Source organism: Trachinotus anak, unplaced genomic scaffold (genome assembly GCF_046630095.1).
Source record: "Trachinotus anak isolate AG129_WGS33_773 ecotype Australia unplaced genomic scaffold, CSIRO_AGI_Tana_v1 ptg000031l, whole genome shotgun sequence".
Classification (NCBI taxonomy): Eukaryota; Metazoa; Chordata; class Actinopteri; order Carangiformes; family Carangidae; genus Trachinotus; species Trachinotus anak.
The window spans coordinates 8,845,504-8,867,145 of record NW_027273882.1 but is presented as its reverse complement, the minus strand read 5'-3'; the positions used below and the strand labels follow the sequence as shown (position 1 = coordinate 8,867,145).

The window sequence follows — 21,642 nt, the reverse complement described above, 5'->3', positions numbered from 1 at the left end:
CAACAACAACATGACACACTGGTCATTAATGACAGTAACATGTCACAAATACTCACGCTGTAGAGTGATAACCTGACTGGTCTGAGGAGGATGTTTCTAGTACATTTGTGCCTGACTCCACAGAGCGTTTCCAAAATGGACATGGACTCTGGGTCTTGAAGAATATGTCATACTGCTTATTTGCTTATTTTTCATTTAATGATCACGAAGACACAGTAAAAGTAACCACATATGATTTTAGTATGATGTTAATATGATTTTAAATATGATTTTAAATATGATGTTAATATGATTTTAATCTGATTCTAATATGATTTTAACATATGCTTTTAATGAATACATATGATTTAACCCTATTATAATATGAGTGTATTTCACCAGACTCAGGGCTGCAGGACTCATATTAAACTGTGGTGTTTCACCAAAAGGCTACAAATGTCAATGTCAATGTCATGAAGAATATGTTTATACAATAGCATTGTGTGTGTGAGTATTGCAAGATTATGAGGAACATGTGGAGACAGGATGATTGCTGATATATTTTGATAACTAAATGATGGGGAGTTGCTGAAATCTCAACAGGGAGCAGGGTGCCCCAGATAGTGAAGCCAAGGATGCATGATGGGGTTTTTCTCTAGGTGCAGTGCGGACGTGCCACGGCCAGACTGCGTAGGCAAAGACAAGGATAGAAGTGTGTAAGGGCACGGTCAACTGATAGAGGGGAGACAGCCCTGGGGATGTGGGAATGTGGTGTCTCTGTCTGTCTTCTTGTCTCTGTTTCAGGCACAAGTGAAGGAGGTCAAAGGGAGTCAGATAACCACGAAGGTGCGAGGGCAGAACGGGCAACAGCCAATGAAGAAGAGCTCAACCTACGTTCTCTATCTTTTTTGTGTAACAGTAATAAAAACACTGGGCAAGGGGAAGTTAGGAGGTCAGACTTCATGAACTGGCACAGCTGCATGTTGTTGTCAGGGAAAGATAGTCTGGACCCAGAGCTCTGTAACGATCCTCTTTTAATTTTGTGAAAGCTTGTTTAATAAATTAGTGAAAAGAATTCTGAATTCGTCTCCTGCATTAACTTCATCAAACGAACACGCGAGTTTACTTGAAACGAGAAAAGACAGTAAACTCAACAGTCTGAACAGTGAAGCTGATGCAGAAGAGCCTTAAACCTTCATCTCTCTACTGACCATCAGGGGGCGACTCCACTGGTTGTAAACAGAGTCTGATTGTATTGAAGTCTATGTGAAAATGTTTCTACTTCTCTCTGATTTATTACCTCAGTAAACATTTTCCTGATGAGTTTATGTCTCAGTCTCTAGTTTCAAGTCTTCTTCAACACAACATGATGTTCAGTTTTAAATTATGCTCCATTTAGAGGAAAATAGACCTTAAAGCAGGGGATGCATTAGGGCGGGGCTACTGTGTGATTGACAGACTGTCCCTGACAATCAGGATGGAGTACAGAGCAGGTCAGCTCCACCCCTCACTCCTCCTCAGCTCCACCTTCTCCTCCAAATATGGTTTCTTCTGGTATCAAAAAACCAACATGGTGACAGAAAAACTACAAACTGAGGCTTCTGATCAGCAGCTCACAAACCAGTGGGTGATGTCACAGTGGGTTGACACTTGGTTTCATCACACTTCCAAAGTGTCTCACTTCTGTTTAAATGGGGACTTTGTGGATTTAAGCAGAACTGAAACAGGAAATATCTGTCCAGTTTTAAGTTGTGTGGCCCAAGAGAGAAATTGTCAAAAAGCAAAAAAAAAAAAATCATTAAATGAATCGTCTCTGTCCAACTAACAGACGAGAGTTTCACCGCACACCTTAATTCTTCGTGGCACAGATTCAACAAGGTGCTGGAAACATTCCTCAGAGATTTTGGTCCATGTTGACATGACAGCATCACGCAGTTGCTGCAGATTTGTCGGCTGCACATCCATGATGTGAATCTCCTGCTCCACCACAAAACACTCAAACATCTGCTTCAAGATTCGACATGTTGTGCTTTCAGAGATGCTCTTCTGCAAACCTTGGTTGTAACAAGTGATTATTTGAGTTACTGTTGTCTTCCTATCAGCTCGAAGCAGTCTGACCATTCTCCTCTGACCTCCGACATCAACGAGGCATTTTTCTCCCAGAGAACTGCTGCTCACTGGATATTTCCTCTCTGTCGGACCAGTCTCTGTAAACCCTAGAGATGGTTGCGCAGGAAAATCCCAGTAGATCAGCAGTTTCTGAAATACTTTCTTCCTCATTCTGATGCTCAGTTTGAACCATGTCTACATGCCTAAATGCATTGAGTTTCTGTCATGTGATTGGCTGATTAGATAATTGCATTAATGAACAGGTGTACCTAATAAAGTGGCCGGTGGCTGTATGTATGTAATGTAACAGCCTGTTATGCTGTTACTTTAATCCCTCAGCAAGCTGCTGCTAATTCAAATGAGCTAGCACTTCTGATTAGCTGGCACACATCATTAAACTTTAATTTATAAGACTTGACAGTTTCACTCACCAGAGAGTGACGGTGTTTTCATCTGATACTGTGAAGATTGAGACGGACATGAGCCTGTGGACGTCGCACTCTGAGAAAGTTTGTGTTACTGTTGGGACGTGTTAGCTATCTGACACCTCCTAACATGTTCACAGCAAAGGAAACTCCACTCATTTAGTCTCTGTTCTAGCCAATGAAGTCAGATTATTCTCAGTGCACTTTCTCTGCATCAGTATCATGAAACAAAGCAGAACAGATCCACATATTCAAATCACTGGTGTGGTTTAGCTTTTCTTACAGGATAGATAAAGATTTCTAGACTTGATGATAACTCACCTGTTAGATGGTGATTTTTGTCCTGTTGAGTTGTTGTAAAGATTAACAGCAGCTTTTAGACAAATAGCTTCACTTTCACAGGTGATAATGGTCGGCTAAAAACTTTGCTGGAACAATCAAGGAGTAAAACACAGAAAACTGCCCATCACAATAACCTAAAAAAAATAAATAAATAAATAAAAGGGAACTATTCAGAATGAGAAGTGAAACGAACCAGCAGCACAGAGATCAACAGGAAACAGGGAATAAAATCACTTCTTTTTATGTACACAGTAGACTCAACAGAAAAATGTCATTAAAAAGAGAAAAAAGTATACTGAATGTCATCTGGGATTTTTGTTTTTATTATATGGGATGAATTCAAGTCGACACAAAGACTTAATAAATGTTATTACATACCTCTTATGAATCCTATAATAAGGAAAAGATAATACACAACAAGCTCTTCATAAACTGACTATAATAGTTGACACAGAGGATACAAATCTTATCTTCCTGGTTCTTCCTCTGCAGAGTAGAGCTACGCTCATTTGTGTGTGTGTGTGTGTGTGAGAGTGTGTGTGTTACAGTGTACACAGGGAACTGTCACTTCCAGTCACTGTGTGCGAGTTTCTTTACTCAGGAGGAGCCTTGAACACAGAGACACTGAACCAAACCACACCCTAAACCCAGGGTAGAGAAGTTTAGTGAAGGTGGAGTTGAAGGTGTGGAGGTGGATCAGTGAGTCAGAGGAGACTCTGTAGAAGGACAGAGAGCCAGCAGGACAGTCCACATACACTGCTACTCTGTGAGAGGCTGAGGATGGAGGGACAGGGACGACTGTCTCTGTGTTATTGCGGCAGAGTAAAACCAATCAGAGCAGCTGAGACACCAGGACTGATCATTTCCTCCAAACCTGCAGGAGCCTCTCTATCGTTTCCGTCTGATTCCTCTCAGAGCCACTGATATATCAACCCTTCCTCTCCACTCCACCTCCCAGTAACAGCGGCCAGTCAGACCAGTTCTACACAGCAGCTGACAGAAGAAGTCGAATCTCTCTGGATGATCAGGATACGGCTGCTGCTCGTTCACCACCTCCACCTCCCTGTTGTAGTCAGACAGTCTGAGGTTTCTGTGTGCTGTGATTGGGTCCAGTGTCAGTTCACAGTGGACTGAAGGAGGAAAAAACACGCAATAAAGAGGAAGTTCATTATCTAACACAACTTGTGGGTTTAACATTTGTTGATCTATTAGCAGAGTGATAAACAGACAGACTGCTGACTGTGCTTCACTCTTATTCAGACTTTTTAGATTCATACAAGTGTGTGACTAACACAACCTTCAATTCCAGGAATGAATCAAGTCACAACAGATCCCAGATCAGTCTGTCGCAGTCAGACAGTGATACCACCCAGTTATCCTCTGTGGTCCACGAATCTCACCCTCATCACCACTTTCGCTCAGCCTCAGCTGGGGAAGTCTGTCAGCTCAGATAGATGTGTGCAGTGGGAGCCAGCTGCACACTCCTGACTGCATCACCTCGCTCGATATCCACAATCAGAACCAGACCTTAGAGACTCAACTGTACCCCGTCTCCAATGAGCCCTAAAAGAGAGAAGCTTTGTATATGGGAGAAATGATTTTCAGGGGAAAATGTCTCTAACCTTGATAAACTACAGACGATCAGTCCTACATGTTCATGTTCCTCAGTCTGATCTAACATTCTGTTGAAGAGGTTTAATTTACAACCATATTCAAGGATATTTAATCAGCCTGTCTCCCCACAAAGTTCACTAGTTTGTTAAAACCAGACAATGAACTAAATATCCAAACATATTATGTCTTATAACAACCTCTGTTTTACAACATCCTCTCCCTCACTTTGACATCGTTCTCCCCGGACTGCCAACTCTAAAACTCTGAGTCACAGCAGCAAAACTCAGAACGAGGCAAACTGTTAAAAAAACAAACTGGTAGCAATTCTTACATTTTTAGAGGAAGGTGAAGGACGATTTACTTTCTGCTTTTTCTGTATTTAATCAGGTGAAACAATCGTTGAGATTAGAAACACTTTTTTTAAGACACCACCACTGTAGGAACAGCAGATGGCAGCGTTACTTCAATAAGTAAACCCACTTCTAAAACCTTCACTCTGACTTCAACCAAAATGAAAAAGTAAATCTAAGAAATCTGTTGATGCAGCTGCTGTTGTGATATGAACATTTCACACATTTGTATTTTTAGTCATATGGATTTTTTTTTTACATTTTCTCTGTGTTCACATAAATTAGTTTTGAAACATTTGATTGAAGAGACAGAAAAACTGAGACAGATAAACATATCAAGATAATGGCAGCAGCAATTTTTCTTGTTAACATTCAGGTTTTGTGTAAATGTTGTTGGTCCACAGTGAAAATAAAGTGTTCATAATTTCATAATGACAGTTGATAACTAGCAGCCCACTCAGAGCGCAGACCTCCACCAAGGCCAGTGTCAAACGCCTCACACCAGACTTCATAGAAAAAAGTTCAAATTCATAGTAAATGCTTCAGATTAATGAGTCGGTCCCTCCCCAGTGAAGCTCAGTGCAAAGCGGTTCAGGACTTTGTGTTTAATCCTGCACAGCTCAAACCTGCTTTACAGAGGTAATGAGTGTTTAAAGTGGTAAAAGCAGGTTTCATGTCAGCTGCTAAATCTTGAGACGAACACAGACTTTTTTCAACAATTCAAAACAGTTGGAGAGTTTTTGAAGTTTTGAACTGTTGGATAAAAGAGTGACTGTGGAGAAATAACGACTGGAAAAGGCAGAATTTCTGAAAGACTGATTTCCCCGAGCTCCACTGAGCCCCAGACACAGTGGTTTCTCCACTGGGGGTCGGACCACAAGGTCAGTACAGTGCTGATCAGGTGGAATAAAAAGGGTTGTAACCCCCATAGTGATCAAAGACACCGGTCAACATGCCACACCCCTCTACCCCTCTCCTCCTGTACAAACCTCTCTGAGGGCAAACCCACTGACCCTGCAAACACAGCAGACTACGATGGAGGGGGGAGAAAAGAAAAGACACAAAGAAACTCCACACCACAGCTCACACAACATCCAGACAAGGTGAATCTCAGATCTGTTCAGTTTCCAGTGATTTTGTTGTTCAGGAGCTGAGAACCTGGAGCGTCTGAAGGTCCTGACAGTGACCCAGCAGGACTTCATGTTCCTTCTCTCCACCATTGTTCTACAACACTTTGTCACACACACAGAGGCAACCTAACACTCTCCCATACTGACACTGACATACTTTTTTTTCAATGGGCGTCAGCTTTTGTGTCCATTCACAAATTCATCACCGGCACAATAATCAGAGCTTTGTGTCCCTGTACAACAGCTTTACTCCAGTGGGAAACGTACAACTCCTGTTACTGGGTGAGATTTTAATTGGAAGTGGAGACTCGACCGTGCTGCTGCGACGTCAGTGGCTGGCCTCCTTCCAGCTCATTCATACTGACAGCACACACATGCATACACACACTCACACAGACACACAACCAGTCCTTACAGACCCTCTAGAAAAGGTGGTGAAACATATGGTGCCTCTTTAATGTTTGGCTCCTCAGGTGTTTGTGAAATGCTCCTGGATGGAGTTTCCTGCATCACAGGTTCAGGAAAACATCCCACGTGCTGCTGAAATGAAAACCTACAAACTCTGTGCCAGTGAACGTGACTTGTTGGTAAATACATAAACTAAATGTGATGACAGTCTGCAGAGACAGAGTTCAGACGTGCAGGGCAAGTGTCCACAGATGTCAGGACATTCATGATTCAACTGTTCATGAACATGTGAATTTCATGGTCTTTAGATTTAGATTTTTGATTAACAAGTGCTAATTCTGTCCTGATGGAGGAGGTGGAGGAAAGGTGAGGACACACACACACATGCACACACACACATCCTCTGGGGACCCTGAATACTGACCCAGTGCTGCTGTCAGGTATGTCTGGCTCAGCCTGAAACTAATGATTATTTTCATTATTAATTAGTTGATCAATTTTTTGTGTGGTCCAGAAAATTTAGAAAATAAATACAAACCACAGTCTGTAAATAAAGATGGGCGGAGCCTCTGTGACATCACCCTCAGGTTTCTGAAGCTCAGAGTGAGCTACTCCACCGTCGCCATCTTGGTGGTGCCTGACTCCGCCCCCAACTCCCAGCTAATCCAAAAATGGTCAAAGAGGTGGGGCCTGTGTGGAGTTGAGACTTTGGTTAATATCAGTTTGCGGTAAGCATACGCTCACCCACCTGTCACTCAAAGAGGCCACGCCCTCAATTCTCCATCACTTTAGTCCTTAATAAAATGTGAACAGGTGAGTTGTATAAATTCAGCCGTACAGGTGTCATGAAGGAGGAAATGATCTCTAGAGACCAGAACAGTTTCTGTACCAGGCTGTAAACATGTTTCTTTCTGCTGTAAAGTTGGACATTTGAACATGGGAGTCTCTGGGACTGACTCACTGCTGGAGCCAGACTCTAGTGGTCGTTAGAGGAACTGCAGCTCTCAGCTCTTCACTGCTGAAGCTTCATGTTTCAGACCTGAGGTTGATGATTGGTACTAATGTGTGTTTCTGGAATCCAAGACATCGTCTACCAATTGATTATTTTGTCGGAACAACAGGTAAAAGACCTAAAAAGATTAGATTTATATTGTACTGATAGAAACAACAATTTTGATTCATAAATTACTGGAAATGATAAAAATCAATGATAAAAAATGTTGGTTGATAATTTTTTACCGATCACATAATCAACTATTTATTTCACCACTGTCTTTTTCATTGGTACGTAGTATTTCTATCCTTTACTGAGGTATGATGAAACAACAGATACACAAGAATCAGCCAAAAATGTACTGAACGTCTGAACTAAACTTTTTTTATTTACAGAACAACACTTTTCTTCCTTTTGTCCTGCTCTCTTCAAATTAGCTTTTTTTTTTTTTAGTGGATTCTGGTCCAAGTTGGCACAGCCACCATCAGAGAGTGATGTAATGGGCTTTGTGGAGTCTGATTGGCTGTCAGAGAACTGCCTATGGTGGGCCCATACAAAGGAGCGATTTGGGCTACAAGAGGCTTAGAGCAAACTCCAATCTGAGACTGGACCCCCACTAGTGTACACACACACACACACACACACACACACACACACACACACACACACACACACCCTACCCTCAGATTGCTTGTTTCTGTCTCCATCACTGATGAAGGGGCCCATTCATGCCCGCTGACAAATTACTACTGAAGCATGAGACTAAAGAGACCCCCCATCCCTCTGTCTCTGTCTCCCGCTCCATTATAGACTGTGTGAGACTTGGGTGTGAGAGAATATCACACGGGAGTCCACAGCTATGAAAGGAGCATTATGTGTAACTGCTCTCAACAACACAGTGTTGACAGTCATGTTTCTTAATGCAAAGTGTTTCATGTTGTATTTAACCTGAAGGTTCAAGATTCACTGTGATTAATAATAATAACTTAGTTTGTGTGGAGCAGGTTTCAGAAACAGGTTTCATGGGCTTTACAAGAAGAAATAAAACTGGTTCATTACAGAGCAGAGAGAATAAAATGCTGCTGAGTGCAAAGTGTTGAAAAAGTTCCTGTTCAGTCTCCATCTACCTTTACACTATACAAGGAGGACAGATTAGGATGCAATAGATCTTTTAATGAGATCAGCAGCACAGTGATTAGTGAGTATTAGCAAGTATGTATGCTCACACATGATGCTGGGTGGTGGGGGGTCGGGGTGGGGTAGGGGGGTGCGGGGTAGTTTAAATGCTAAAAGTTGGATTTGTGTTCAGAGAAATGGTCAACATTAAAGTCTCAATATCTTCAAAGTCAAACTGATTAAACTGATGTTGTGATTTAACACTTTAAGGACCTCAGTAAAACGTTGACTCAGCAACAAATGGCACTAATCACTTTTAGTCCAGACAAGGTCTGTTTTACACGGGAGGATTAGCTGAGGTCCAGGGAGGAGGTAACCTGCGGTCAGACGCCACTGCTGACCTGGTACAGGAGGTAGAAGGATGCTCTGAACATGTTGGCGTCTGCATGAATGCAGCAAACCTCCAGACTCTCGGGTGAATCCAAGGCCTGGGATCAGGTGGTCTGGTCAGAGAAATCGTGGCGACCCGCTCTTCTTTAAATCATCCTGTACCTACAGAGTGTTAGGGCCCCTGAAAGGCATAAATGTGGCTTCATGTAGGACAACACCACTCAGTGTAAACACTGGTTTGAAGATTTGCATGTAAAAATATGTTTAAATGTCTTTAAAACTTTGGTAGAAAAGTGACTAACTGCGTGCTGGAGTTCAGGCCCTTCACTTCGGTGTGTTATTACTGCTAAACCACACTCACAGCTGTGGGGGTCACTCTGCAGAGAGGGTGTAAATAAACAGGGAAAATATTCAAGCAACAGAGGAACTGATTATAGGTGGAGATAAAGTGATGTTTCTTCTTTTATTTAAACTTAGATGGTAAAGGAAACATAATTTAAAATTATGCTCTGTATTTTCTGACACTGACGCCTGTGAAGTACGAGGGGTCAGCGCTAGTGAGGGTTTTATTGTAGAGCTCCAGTCCAGACTAATAACCATTATTATGGTGAAAAAAAAGTGGGGCAAACATGTCAGGGTGGGACTGGGACTGAACCATTAATATGGCAGCTATAGTTTCCCCATGTTACTGCTATTGTAAAAACAATGATATCTATATATTCATGTCATATCTCTCCTTCCTGCCTGACATCAGCATTTAGGAGATAAAACAACTCCAGTGTTTCAAAGTTGAAGATGTTAAAGGGGATTATCTGATCTGCACCACACACACACACACACACACACACACACACACACACACACACACAGATTCCTGCTCCCCAGGAGAGGCAGCTGGACGGCTGTACTGTCCTGACACTAATCCTCCGATTAACTGGCTGTGAGGCCCCAACAGTCAGCCAACAGTCAGCCAACAGACAGCCAACAGTCAGCCAACAGTCAGCCAACAGACAGCCAACAGTCAGCCAACAGTCAGCCAACAGACAGCCAACAGACAGCCACCAGTCAGCCAACAGACAGCCACCAGTCAGCCAACAGTCAGCCAACAGACAGCCAACAGACAGCCAGCAGACAGCCACCAGTCAGCCAACAGACGGCCACCAGTCAGCCACCAGTCAGCCAACAGACAGCCAACAGTCAGCCAACAGTCAGCCAACAGACAGCCACCAGTCAGCCAACAGACAGCCAACAGTCAGCCACCAGTCAGCCACCAGTCAGCCAACAGTCAGCCACCAGTCAGCCAACAGTCAGCAACCAGACAGCCACCAGACAGCCAACAGTCAGCCAACAGTCAGCAACCAGACAGCCACCAGACAGCCAACAGTCAGCCAACAGTCAGCCAACAGTCAGCCAACTGGAACAAAAGCAGAGATGTATGTAAACATGAACATGTGCGACGGACAGTGGGATGTTTAGATATTTATTCATCATCATCAGGAGGCGTTGGTCCAGGATGAGCCCAAACACACAGCCAGAGTCATAAAGAACCATCTGCAGAGACCAGGAGAACCAGGAGTCCTGCACCTGATGGTCTGCTCCCCACAGAGTCCTGATCCCAGCAGAAACTGGGGGGGGGGTTACAGCAAATATTAATTTGCCTTTTTTTTCCTGCACTTTGTCATAATTAAAGTCAAAGTAAAGTTCTGAAAAACTTGTGACACTAAATTCGGATCGACAGGTCCAGTCACACAAACACAGCCTTTAGCTCCGTGGTGAAATAATAGAAGCTAACAGTGACCTCAGACATGGATTCAGAGGACTGGGAGCTCTACTGCCGTTACCGTGGCGATGGAGTCTTCTCCATCACTATGCTCACAACCAACTCTGTCTCCACGGTTACGTTCTGTCAGGCGCTGAGCGGAGGGAGGCCGGGGTTGGTCGGGAATAATAATGGCAATGGGGCACATGAGGGGAAACTTTTTCTCACACACACACACACACACACACACACACACACACACACACACACACACACACACACACACACACACACACACACACACACACACACACACACACACACACACACACACAACCTGGGTTGTGACCACCTTAATGGGAGTAATTCTATTCTCCATGTTTGGTTTATTTAAATAACTTTTACGCCTCTGAACAGATAAAATTAACTGAAACTAGTCTAAAAATAAACCGTTCTTATTTCTTAGTATCCACCTCACAGCCTCTAAGATTTACCCTGTAAACCCCCCTGGTTGTGACCCACTGCTCTACAGAACACATGTATTGGTGCCAGGATATGACTGAAACAAACTGTGGTTAACGTTGGGCTCATTTCTGCTGCAGCCCAACTCTTGTTGATGGGGAGGGGGACAAAAGAGAGAGGGAGGGAGGAGAGGAAGAGGAGAGAGAGGCAAATGTTTGAGGTGGAGGCTGAGAAACGAGAGGAGTTTCTGGAAAGTTTGGACAGGAGAAGAATAAGATCGGGGGGGGGGGGGCTGAAATTGAAGTGAGAGGGTCCGATGAGGTTAGTTGCTGTTCCTTTGCTGCCCCCACCCCCCACGAGTTTCACTGACTTTTCAGTTAACATCCAGGCTGACGACCTGTGTGAGTGAAGCACTGGGCTGATGTTCGTCTGAAAGGTGCCATATAAATAAAGTTACACGTGTTCAAAGATCTTTATTTAGTAGAAAAATAAAAAACATTCCTCTCTGTGATATGTACGTAGTCATTTTACATTTTACACCTTAAATGTGTTTCTGGGACCTGCTGGAACTTCATGTTTAACAAACGTCATTAACTGTTGGTGTCACATGATTATAAAGTGTTGTAGTTAAAGCTGAAGACATGATCAAATATCATGGATCTGTGTTATTTTATACATGTATATATTTATCTGATTAAAAGTGACACTGTGACTAACCCCGCCCATCATAGAAAACCACACTAGTGCTGTGTCTCAAATCAGATACTTCATGTAGTATTCAGTATACTCTCATGTAGTACTCTGTGTACACACTGGTGTAATGTGTGACTTTCAAGAAGGGACATGAAGGACATGAAAATGACGCCGCCATCGGCGTCCACATTGAGTTTGGAGTTTGAGTTTTGAGTGGCCCCTCCTCTTCCGCTACATAGCCAAGATGGCGACTGTTGGTCTCTAGAGATAATTTCCTCCTTCAAACAGCCACAGACCAAAGTCTCAGCTCCACACACGCCCCACCTCTTTGACCATTTTTAGATAAGTTGGGAGTTGGGGGTGGAGTCAGACTCGACCAATATGGCGACGGTGGAGCAGCTCTCTCTGAACTTCAAAAATCACCCGAGGGTGACGTCACAGAGACTCCGCCCATCTTTACCTACAGTCTGAAGCCAAACAGCAGGTGTATGGAAGTGAACTGAGACCCAGCAGTGGGCTGCAGGTGTCAGAGCATCATCAGCTGCTCCTGCTGATCTAACCGGAGGTTAACAGCTGGTTAACAGTCCTTCACACCTCTGAGCGATCCAATCAGATCAAACCTGCTCACAGACGATAAACACTGAGACCCTGCTCTTGTCTCACCTGCTGCGATCAGGTGTAATCCATCAGGTGAAGATACAGGGAATGAAGTCGAGCTGTGGACAGAGGAGCTTCATCTCATTCTGTAGAGCAGATAACAAATTAAATGGTCCATCTTACGCCTTTTATGAAGCTGTAAAGCTAAAAGCCGCCGTTGATTATCTCTAGTCTGAAGTCTGAGTCTAAAACACTGCATCATCACGTTATCTATAATATTCTTTACATTCTAAGAGAATATTTCCTCTAATTTAACCACTTATTGTCCATGGACGTGTGAGTGTGCAGCTGTGTCCTGAATTCAACACCTTAGATGTAATGTTCCTGATGAAAACCCAGCTTGGAAAAGATTTCACCCCTCAGATAAAGCAGAACCTTTGTCATGATTCATCATTTAGTAAAAAAATAGACATCAATTAAAAAAACAAATCAAAAACTGAACGTGACTCCTGAGACGAACTCCTGAGACAATCCACCGTCACTCTACCATCCTCCCTGTGCCACACACCTGGAGTAGGTCTGCTGGTCCAGGTAGAGCACAGCGCACACCTGGCTGACCTTACAGGCTCCCTCGCAGGTGATGCTGCTGTTGTAGCTGACCATGTAGTTCCTGAAGTACCTGTCAAAGGCTGCGGTGTGCGGCAGCCTGAAGCTCAGGCCCAGCTGGAGCAGGCTGCGCGGCTGCAGGTCAGTCAGTCCAAAAGCCTCAGTCATGATATATTCAAGCCTCCAGTCGGACCTTTGTTTCTCGTTGGCTTCCGTCAGATTCAGATAGTACTGCCAGATATCCTTCAGAGGGAGAGAAAGGCAGCAGCAGGGGGAGAGAGGGAGGAGAACAAAGTCTTTGAGTCTTTCTGAATGGCAGAGACGGTTTTTGTGAGCTGATTGACACCGTGATTAATCATCAAGACAGACTGAAGTTAGAGGAGGTGTCTGAGCTTGATCTAAACTTGTCAATACGTTAGAGAGCTCGAGCAGCTCTCACGTCTCTGCTGTGCCTCTGTTTTCTTATTATAGCGAAGTAAACATCACAGAAACCTGCTTGGATCTCAACTGTAACGCTCCAGATCTGTGAACTGTGTCTCTGTCTCACAGATGATTTAATGACTGTAACCTCTGCTTTATGTTTTATATTATACAAACAAACAGACTGAAACAAGCTCAGGCAGATACAAAGGTGACCTTGGTTTAATGAAGGTATGTCTCACTCAGATCTGTAGTTCTGAGCTGACTGTGAAGCTCAGAGCCTCTTACCAACACAGTGTAGTCCTTGCTGTTGTACAAGTACATGCGGAAAGCCGGGTTGTTGGAGTACGGCTCCAGAACATGTTTGATAGGTGTAACAGCCGGTGACACAAACAGAGAATTCACAGGTTTACCTGCAGAACAAAAAAGCCAAACGCACATACGACACAATCAGCTGGACAGATGTGTAAATGAACATCCCAGTTTTTAATTTTTCTTTGTAGACCAGACGTCTGGACTGTACGAGACTGAAGCCAGACCAGATCCCAGCTCTCTGTTCCTCCTGGCTAATCTGACCTGTGTGTACTTCAGGAAGAAAACCTGGTCTGACATGTTGCTATGATTTAAGTGTTGTTCTGTACCTTTGAAAAATGTCTGTCCTATAAGATAAAATAAGTTTTAAAGAGTAACTCGTTACCTTTCTGGTCCAACAGCACCATGATGCTGTCGCGGTGGGTGTGGCCGTAGAAGTGACCCGCGATGACATGACTGTACTTCCTGAAGATGGCAACCAGCCTCTCGTTGTGGCTCTCTCTGACAGCAGTGGTGCTTCTGGCAAAGGGCAGGTACCCCACAGGTACATGGGCTATGATGTAAACCTGGAGCACCGGGAAACACGTTTAAATCAAATGTTTTCAGGCACAAACACACTGACTGAAAAACAATCAACATGGTACAGTGTGAGGCAGGTCAAAGGTCAGGGTGTTCGACCTTCTCCAGGCTCTGAGCAGCTTTCTCCAGAGTTTTCTCCAGCCACTCAAACTGTCCAGCAGGGTCGGTCATGTTGCGTGTGACTTTATTGGGTCCGTAGTAAAGGATGGTGTTGAGACTAACCACCCGTAAACCAGCCTTTACCAGCTGGGAGTAGAAACCACCTGCAGGAACAGAACAAAGTATGAAACAAAGCCTGATTCTCACTGGACACAAACTGCAGCCTCTCAGTGTGAGGATGTGCTGTTTGACCCTGTTACACTGTGACTGAAGATCTCTGAGCTCTGCGCTGTTGGTCTGACTGAACAATGTGAACACGACACCTGTTGTTTTTCACTGTTTCCTGATATTTTACAGACAGATTTATCAGTGGCTGTCTGTTCAGACTTAAACAGCAGGAACATCATCATTTCCTGTGTGAGCCAGCGTCTCTTGGCGGCAAGCAGCAGGCTCGTTGGCGGCGTGTCTTGGGCAGTGCTCCACTAGAGAGTGGGAGGGACTTTCATGCTAACTATAGCATCCATAGCATGCAAAACTGTGTTGACTGACAATTTGATACGAATCAGTCAGTAATGTTGACGTCAGTAATTTAAAGCATTTAAAGCTGTTCACTTATAGCCTTCTTACAAACATACCTGCTGACTTGTCTGTTTGCTTTAAGGACCAAGATTCCAAACAAACTTGCTAACTGTTTATTTCATCTACGTCACAGCGTCACCAGCTTCAGCAGCATCTATGGCTGCTTGCAGTCTGAAAACACAGCCGCTGATTTGTCAAAGTCACTCAGGTTGTTTTACCTGCACATTTCTCCTTCATCCAACACGTTGACCACGAGAGCTGACCGTTCACTTACTGATCAATAAACCCAGACCTCCACATGCAGCACTGGTACGACTAAATTAACATTATTCACTTCATCTGTCTCTCATCTGTGATTGTGAGTGAACAAGGCATCAACACCAGCTGCAGTTCCTCTAACGACCACTAGAGTCTGGCTCCAGCAGTGAGTCAGTCCCCAGAGACTCCCATGTTCAAATGTCCAACTTTACAGCAGAAAGAAACATGTTTACAGCCTGGTACAAAAACTGTTCTGCTCTCTAGAGATCATTTCCTCCTTCATGACGACTGCACAGCTGAATTTTATAGAACTCACCTGTTTACATTTTATTAAGGACTAAAGTGATGGAGAATTGAGGGCAAACACTCTGTGGATGTGAGAGTCTTAAACCTTTGACACAGTGATTGATGTTTTATGGTTTAACCTTGTGAGAGTGTGAGCAGAGCTTCAGTCTGCAGCCAGGGTTTCCACAGCTGGGCAGCAGCTTCGTAGATGTCATTGGTGGACGTCGGCATCTGGTCCTAAAAACAACGATGTACAAAGTCAGTCTCATAGACGGTGAAGTTATAGTGACATAGATTATAACATCTTTCTAAAATACAATAATTTCAACATTTAAACAATCTATTGACTCACATTCGGTTGCAAATATTAAAATAAGCTGTGATTTTGGGACCAGACATGATGTTGATATCAAGCCACATCCTTCTCTGAGCAGAGGGGGGGCACAGCTTGCCCTCCTACCTGAGGCCAGTAGTCGTGGTTGCCCAGGGCAGGATAGACGGTGAGGTTGGGGAAGTGCTGCCTGATGGTCTGGGTCATGTTACTGATCACCTGGATCACGGTGTCTGTAGAGAGCTCGTCTGCAGGGACGTGAGGTGGACTGTCTCTGAGAGAGGGAAAAGAAGACCCACTGACATCAGTTTGGATAAACAACAGTTAACTACAGAGTAGGAATATTGTACAGGTTTATTTTAATAATTTCAGAGTCCTGTGCATCAATGGTTGTGCTGCTGAATTAATTAATTTAATTTGTTTGTTTATTTATTTTTTGATGAAATGTCAAAAAAACTGAAAAAGCTGAACAATACAGTCAGTCTGTCAATCAATAAAGTGGTTTAGATAACCCAGAGTTAAACTGTTGTCTAGTTACAGCCTCACTGTCTGTCTGCCTCAGTTTCTGTCCCGTCAGATGTTGTAGCTGACAGCAGCAGTTAACCTGGAGAACACGGTGTTATGGAAATGACTGACAATAAGAATTAAGTCTGAGAAGGAGAGACTGTTCACAAATGCAACATGTAAAACATTTCCAGAGGGAGGAATTTAATGAGATTTTAAAATGAATTAGCAGCAGCAAAATGTTGTTTTTTTTTCATTTGTGAAACTACCCTGAGAGGCAAGGCAGTAAAAAAATCATTATTAGAGTTTAATGAACATTAGTTTCTCTCCTTTATGCTAATTTCAGAGCAGGTAGACGACTGTCACTCATCTCTCAAAGCTCCCTCCTTCGCTGCTCCCGTGGGGTTTTATTCACTAACTGTAAACACACGGAGCAGTTCAGATCCTATACTGATATCATGAGCTCCATTGTGTGCTCACCCAGAAACCACAAGAGAGATAAAAGAGAGATAATGAAGTGAAATTGTGTGTTTTCACAGTCAGCAAAGACTGAATAAAACAAGAGGAAGTGGCACTTCTGCTTCCTGAAACACATGAAAGCACAGAGCTTCTTACAGGAACCCTGCACTCATCACAAACTTTAAAGCTCATCATTTTAGAGAGAGAGGGAAGAGTTTAACAGAGCTGAGGGCGTCCTGAGCTGACACTGAAGCAGACACTGATTTAGCCTCAACACTGCTGGTCTCATGATGGGCGGCGCCTGACGAAGCCTCGAGAACAGATGAGGAGCGAGCTGCAGAGGTCTGGTTAAATCACTGCTGTCTAACTTCACAGCCCCGACCAACACGTCCAGACCTCGCACAGCTCCAACACCTGTAAACACACTCTGATGTGTGAAGCGTGGACACTGCTAACTCCTGTAACCGCTGGGAACTGTTCACGAGCTGCTGTTTGGCTCCCAGTTCTCATCGAGGCAGCACAACGAGTTTAATTCTCAAAGAAGGAGCAGAAGAAAAACATCCATCTGTCCCTCATCGGCGTACTGACCCGGTCCATATGATGAAGTCCTGCTGCTGTGTGAGCGGAGCCATGTGAGTGAAGGCGGACTGGATGAGGCGGTAGGGAGAGTCACACAGGAAGTCCCCGAACAGGCCGGCGTGGGCGGCTGGGGCTCCTTTAGAGGAGAAGCAAACCTTGGTGGGATCTGGGGCCAGGTGGTAGGTGGGGTCCAGGTGGAGGTCGGTGATGTGCCAGAACCTCCCTGGACAGATGGAGGCACGGTGAGAGATAGTGAAGAGATGACTAAAATATAGTTTGTGAAAGTGAGATGTGAATGTCTGGTGTCTGATTAAGTTTTGTTTTCGTGTGTAATGTATCACATATATTCACCGAGTCTTTACTTTCTTTTACACGTCCTACTGTTTATCATTTAAGTCTTATTTCATTTTAAGTTATAAAAAAACCTCCAAACTTGTTTTAAAATAAAATAATAAATGTAACAAATCCATAAAACCATCATGAGCTCCATTTAATGTTCATGTACAGTAAGAGAGTGCGGTTCTCTGGCGTTTCTGGCTAGACTCCGTTTGAAAAACTATCAAATAACAAGATTTTGATTATTTGCAAAGAAAATGTACATGTGACAGAAAGATTTAACACCTGACACCAATCCACAATATGTTAGAGTGAATTCGGCCATAATGAAATCCAGCATCCGGCTCTTCATTCAGGAAAATATCGACTTTTATCTCGCAACCACACAAAGGTCTCACTGTTCAGTGAAGTCAGTAGCAGATGAACCAGATGTCTTATTTCAGCCTCTGTAGTTCTGTGGGTAGCGTTTTCACTGGCGGGAGTCCCCGGGTTTCTACTCACCTGTTCCCGGCAGGTAGCTGCCTCGAGCCGCGGTGCACAGCAGCAGCAGCGAAGAGCACAGGAGCTGCTCCATGTTCAGGGTCTCACAGAGCACACAGACACTGCACCACCGAGCGACGTCAACAGCCCCAGACAAACAGGAAGTACGGCGGCCGACTGGTCATGTGACCGCCTGAGGCTGAGGGAGGAGCAGCTGAACTCCACTTGTTTCCGTTTCATGACACTTCACACTTTAATTATTCTGCAGCAATGTTCAGGACCAAGTGTTTGACTTTTCACTCCTTCACGTTTATTTGACAGGTCAGAAATTAAGACTCACACACAAAACCTTTGATGATTTCATAAACTCAGGTGCATTATCATAGATTTAGCCACAGAATTATTTCCTCAACCAACTAAAACAATAAATTGCTGCTGGATTAACCTCCAATATTTCTTATAACTACAAATATTTCGTGTTGGGCCCTAACTGACCCCCCAGGTGTTTCATTATTTCTCCAGACACCCAGAAACCACCCAGTGCTGCACAGAAAGGATTAGTCAGTCACCAAAGGTTTAGTCATCAATTTTGATCATTTATTTATTGAAGGAAAAAACGATTGTAATCAATAAATGCTAATACTTTGGACTGATAAACATTACCTTTCCCCAGGTCTTCTGTTAATTACATGTAATTATTTGAAATCCATTCGATTAAACACATTGAATTTAGAAATGTATTCACACATGAGCAGAATATAAACTAATAAAACTTTGACATGTTGACCCTCTGCTTCATTTGTGGAGCTCACAGCTTCAAAAATACATTTAAACCAGCAGCAGCAGATTTATTAGGTCCTGTGGGGGCAGCGCTGAGACCACCACACTGCCCTGCCAGCACCTTTAAAGCTGATGTGGTGAACTTCTCATCCAGCTGTTACAGAGCAGCGTCATTATTCATGTGTTTGTGTCACCTGATGAATCCGAGTCCAGTGTTCCTGCTCTTTTAGCTCTGTGTTTGGTCTCCTCCAGCTCCTGAGGGAAACGTCTAAAGGCTCCTCTCTGTTCAGCAGCTGCTGTTTGCTGCTCGGCAGGTGGAGGACTGAGGCTCTTCACAGCAGCCGAGGATGATGGTATCAGAGCCGTGTGAGCAGACAGATCAACAATGAGCTGAAACTCACTGTAAAGCTCCTTAAAGCTGCAGATTCAGGTGATGATTTAACTGACAGGGACTATTTCTTTGGTCAGGCTGCATTAGTTAGTCCATTTACCAGCCGTCACAGCTGTGACAGTGAGGTCCATTATTCACAGTAACAGGGAGACTGTGTTCCTGAAGAGACGGGCTGCTGCTGAATATCTCAAACCAAAGGTGTCAACATGGCCACCACCGGAGATGTTTGGGTGAACAGACTCTTTCAGTACAGTCCATGTAATGATTGTTCTGTCTGAGCAGACCTGAGGATTAAAGAGTCTGAAATCAGGTAAAATATCATCAGGGGGCAAACAGACACAAACTGTTTTCTCTGTGGGGACGTGTTGAAGCTGCTGCTCCACTTTGTCCCAGTAGCAGTTTGTGATGATTCTGGTTTTACAGCTGATGTGGGAACATTTTGTAAACTGACTGATTCTCACACTGATCAGATTCTTTTATTGTGCAACTACAGAAGAAATGTTTTAGTCATAACACGGTGACGCTTCATGGCCTCACACAGACAAAGACTATAGAAAGGTCAGAGGTCAAAGTTTGGCACAGATTGGTGCCTGAGGGTTAACCTGAACCTGAGCACCATCTGTTCTCTCAGTGGTTATATTAAATAGAGGAAGGATCAGCGCATCAGAGACGAGACAAACATTTTCTCTCTGTGTTTTTATTTCATGTTTCACAAAGGGTTGCAAAGACGATCCATCCATCACAACAGAAATGTATTCATATAAAAAAAAATCTTACAAAACGTGCAGCCTGTGGGTCGTGAACATGTGGAGGAGGATGAAGTGCAAAGAGAAGCAAACAGTCAGTCAATAATAATTATAAAATCAACACTTGTTGGCTGGTTCACTGGGAGGCTGGTGGCTGCAGCTCTCACGCCTTCTCGTAGGTGCGCACTGCGTGGACGTCCTCAAAGGTCAGATTCTGCAGGGGAGAGGAGACGGTTACCGTGACAACGAACTGAAACCTCCCAGACCCTTTAAGTTTTTTTACCAGATCAGTGCTGTGGAGAATTTTTAACAGACAGAAAATAACTTTGATTTATTCAAAACAACCGAGGTGAAGAGGTTTATCCACCAGGACAGAACAGGAACAGAAATGTGGTTTCTATCTGCTACGTCTCTATCTTTATTTCTACAAGGAGTTCCCACACACAAGTGGCTCCTGAGTAACGTCTGACAAGCTGCACAGTGTCCTCAAAACATGGAGGCAGCAGTTTCTCTTTCTGTGAGGATGCCGAGGAGCGAGTGAAGCGTTTCAGTGGTTTTAGAAAACCTTGTTTTCCTCGGTTTTATTCCTGTAAAACTCTAACTGTCATCTGTGGCACAATTACACTCATAGTGTGTGTGTGTGTGTGTGTGTGTGTGTGTGTGTGTGTGTGTGTGTTTCTCTTACCATGACCAATTTGCCGTCCTTGATTTCTCGGACAAACTTGGTCTCCTTGCCGTCCCACTTCTGGACATGGACCAGCTTGTCTCCCTCCAGACTCACTGTGGACTGAGGGACAAAAGAGGAGGCGCGTTAAGGCGTCTATTTCCAGACGTGTCAACATGTCAGGTCTCACACAAACTGACACAAAGGAACCGGCTGCAAGTTTGAACTTCATCTAATGTTTTATCTGCTCCACAGAGAGAATGGTGATGGATTAAATACAACTTTGATAAAAATGATTATTTGACTTAAACCACTTCTAATACTGCAGGACACCTCATGGAAACCCCTCAGACCCTCTCTGGACTGTCCTCTGATTACAGTTTGTGGCTCAACACATATAAAGTGGTTTTAAACGGATGTGGTCTTACTTTGCAGGTCCTGTCATCGGCGGTGGTCTCGTCGAACTCCTCTCCCAGCTTGAAGGAGATCTCTGTGTTTTTGAAGGTGCTCTGGGTGCGAATCACCACCTTGTCGCCCTCCTGGCTGATGATCACAGTCGGCTTGGTCACATTACCGACCTGCCGGGTGGCAAAGCCCACGCCTGAGCAGGGGACAGGGGGAGACGTGGTTGTTGTGTGATGCTCCATGAGTGAAATGAAACCAAACAGAACGCACTAAAATGAAAAGAAAAAAGCTGTCACTCACCGAGTGCTTTCATGTAGTCGTCGAAGTTCTCACTGTCGACCAGTTTCCAAGTGGCACAGAAGGCGTCGACCATGGTGGCAGTTTTCAGAGAGGCAAACTAATCTCCAGAGCGCACAGAGCAAACTGCAGCTTTTACAAGTTTCCCCCCTCGTGTCGTTCTG

At 44.0% G+C, this 21,642-nt stretch overlaps 3 protein-coding genes and 1 pseudogene across 5 annotated transcripts; 1 reads left to right on the top strand and 3 right to left on the bottom strand.

Moving 5' to 3' along the window:
- LOC139612102 (protein NLRC3-like) overlaps positions 1–12,514 on the bottom strand; it is a 31,132-nt pseudogene extending 18,618 nt beyond the window's left edge.
- LOC139612074 (uncharacterized) lies at positions 622–10,333 on the top strand. Its single transcript, XM_071467248.1, has 3 exons — positions 622–669; positions 784–825; positions 9,803–10,333. The coding sequence occupies exons 1-3, from the start codon at positions 622–624 to the stop codon at positions 10,331–10,333; spliced, it is 621 nt and encodes a 206-aa protein (XP_071323349.1).
- Positions 11,537–18,376, bottom strand: smpdl3a (sphingomyelin phosphodiesterase acid like 3A). Of its 3 annotated transcripts, XM_071467336.1 has the most exons (9): positions 18,217–18,376; positions 17,389–17,602; positions 15,967–16,111; positions 15,647–15,743; positions 14,385–14,548; positions 14,092–14,272; positions 13,683–13,807; positions 12,937–13,217; positions 11,537–12,514 (listed from the first exon to the last, which is right to left on the bottom strand). In XM_071467336.1, the coding sequence occupies exons 1-9, from the start codon at positions 18,287–18,289 to the stop codon at positions 12,505–12,507; spliced, it is 1,290 nt and encodes a 429-aa protein (XP_071323437.1). In that variant the 5' UTR covers positions 18,290–18,376; the 3' UTR covers positions 11,537–12,504. The 3 variants fall into 3 exon arrangements, with proteins under 3 accessions (XP_071323437.1, XP_071323435.1, XP_071323438.1); XM_071467334.1 differs by having other exon boundaries at positions 11,537–13,217; XM_071467337.1 differs by lacking the exon at positions 17,389–17,602 and having other exon boundaries at positions 11,537–13,217; positions 18,217–18,351.
- A 1,667-nt stretch (positions 18,377–20,043) lies between these two features.
- On the bottom strand, positions 20,044–21,642 carry LOC139612126 (fatty acid-binding protein, brain). Its single transcript, XM_071467362.1, has 4 exons — positions 21,482–21,642; positions 21,205–21,377; positions 20,798–20,899; positions 20,044–20,326 (listed from the first exon to the last, which is right to left on the bottom strand). Exons 1-4 carry the CDS (start codon positions 21,552–21,554, stop codon positions 20,276–20,278), a joined length of 399 nt encoding a protein of 132 aa, XP_071323463.1. The 5' UTR covers positions 21,555–21,642; the 3' UTR covers positions 20,044–20,275.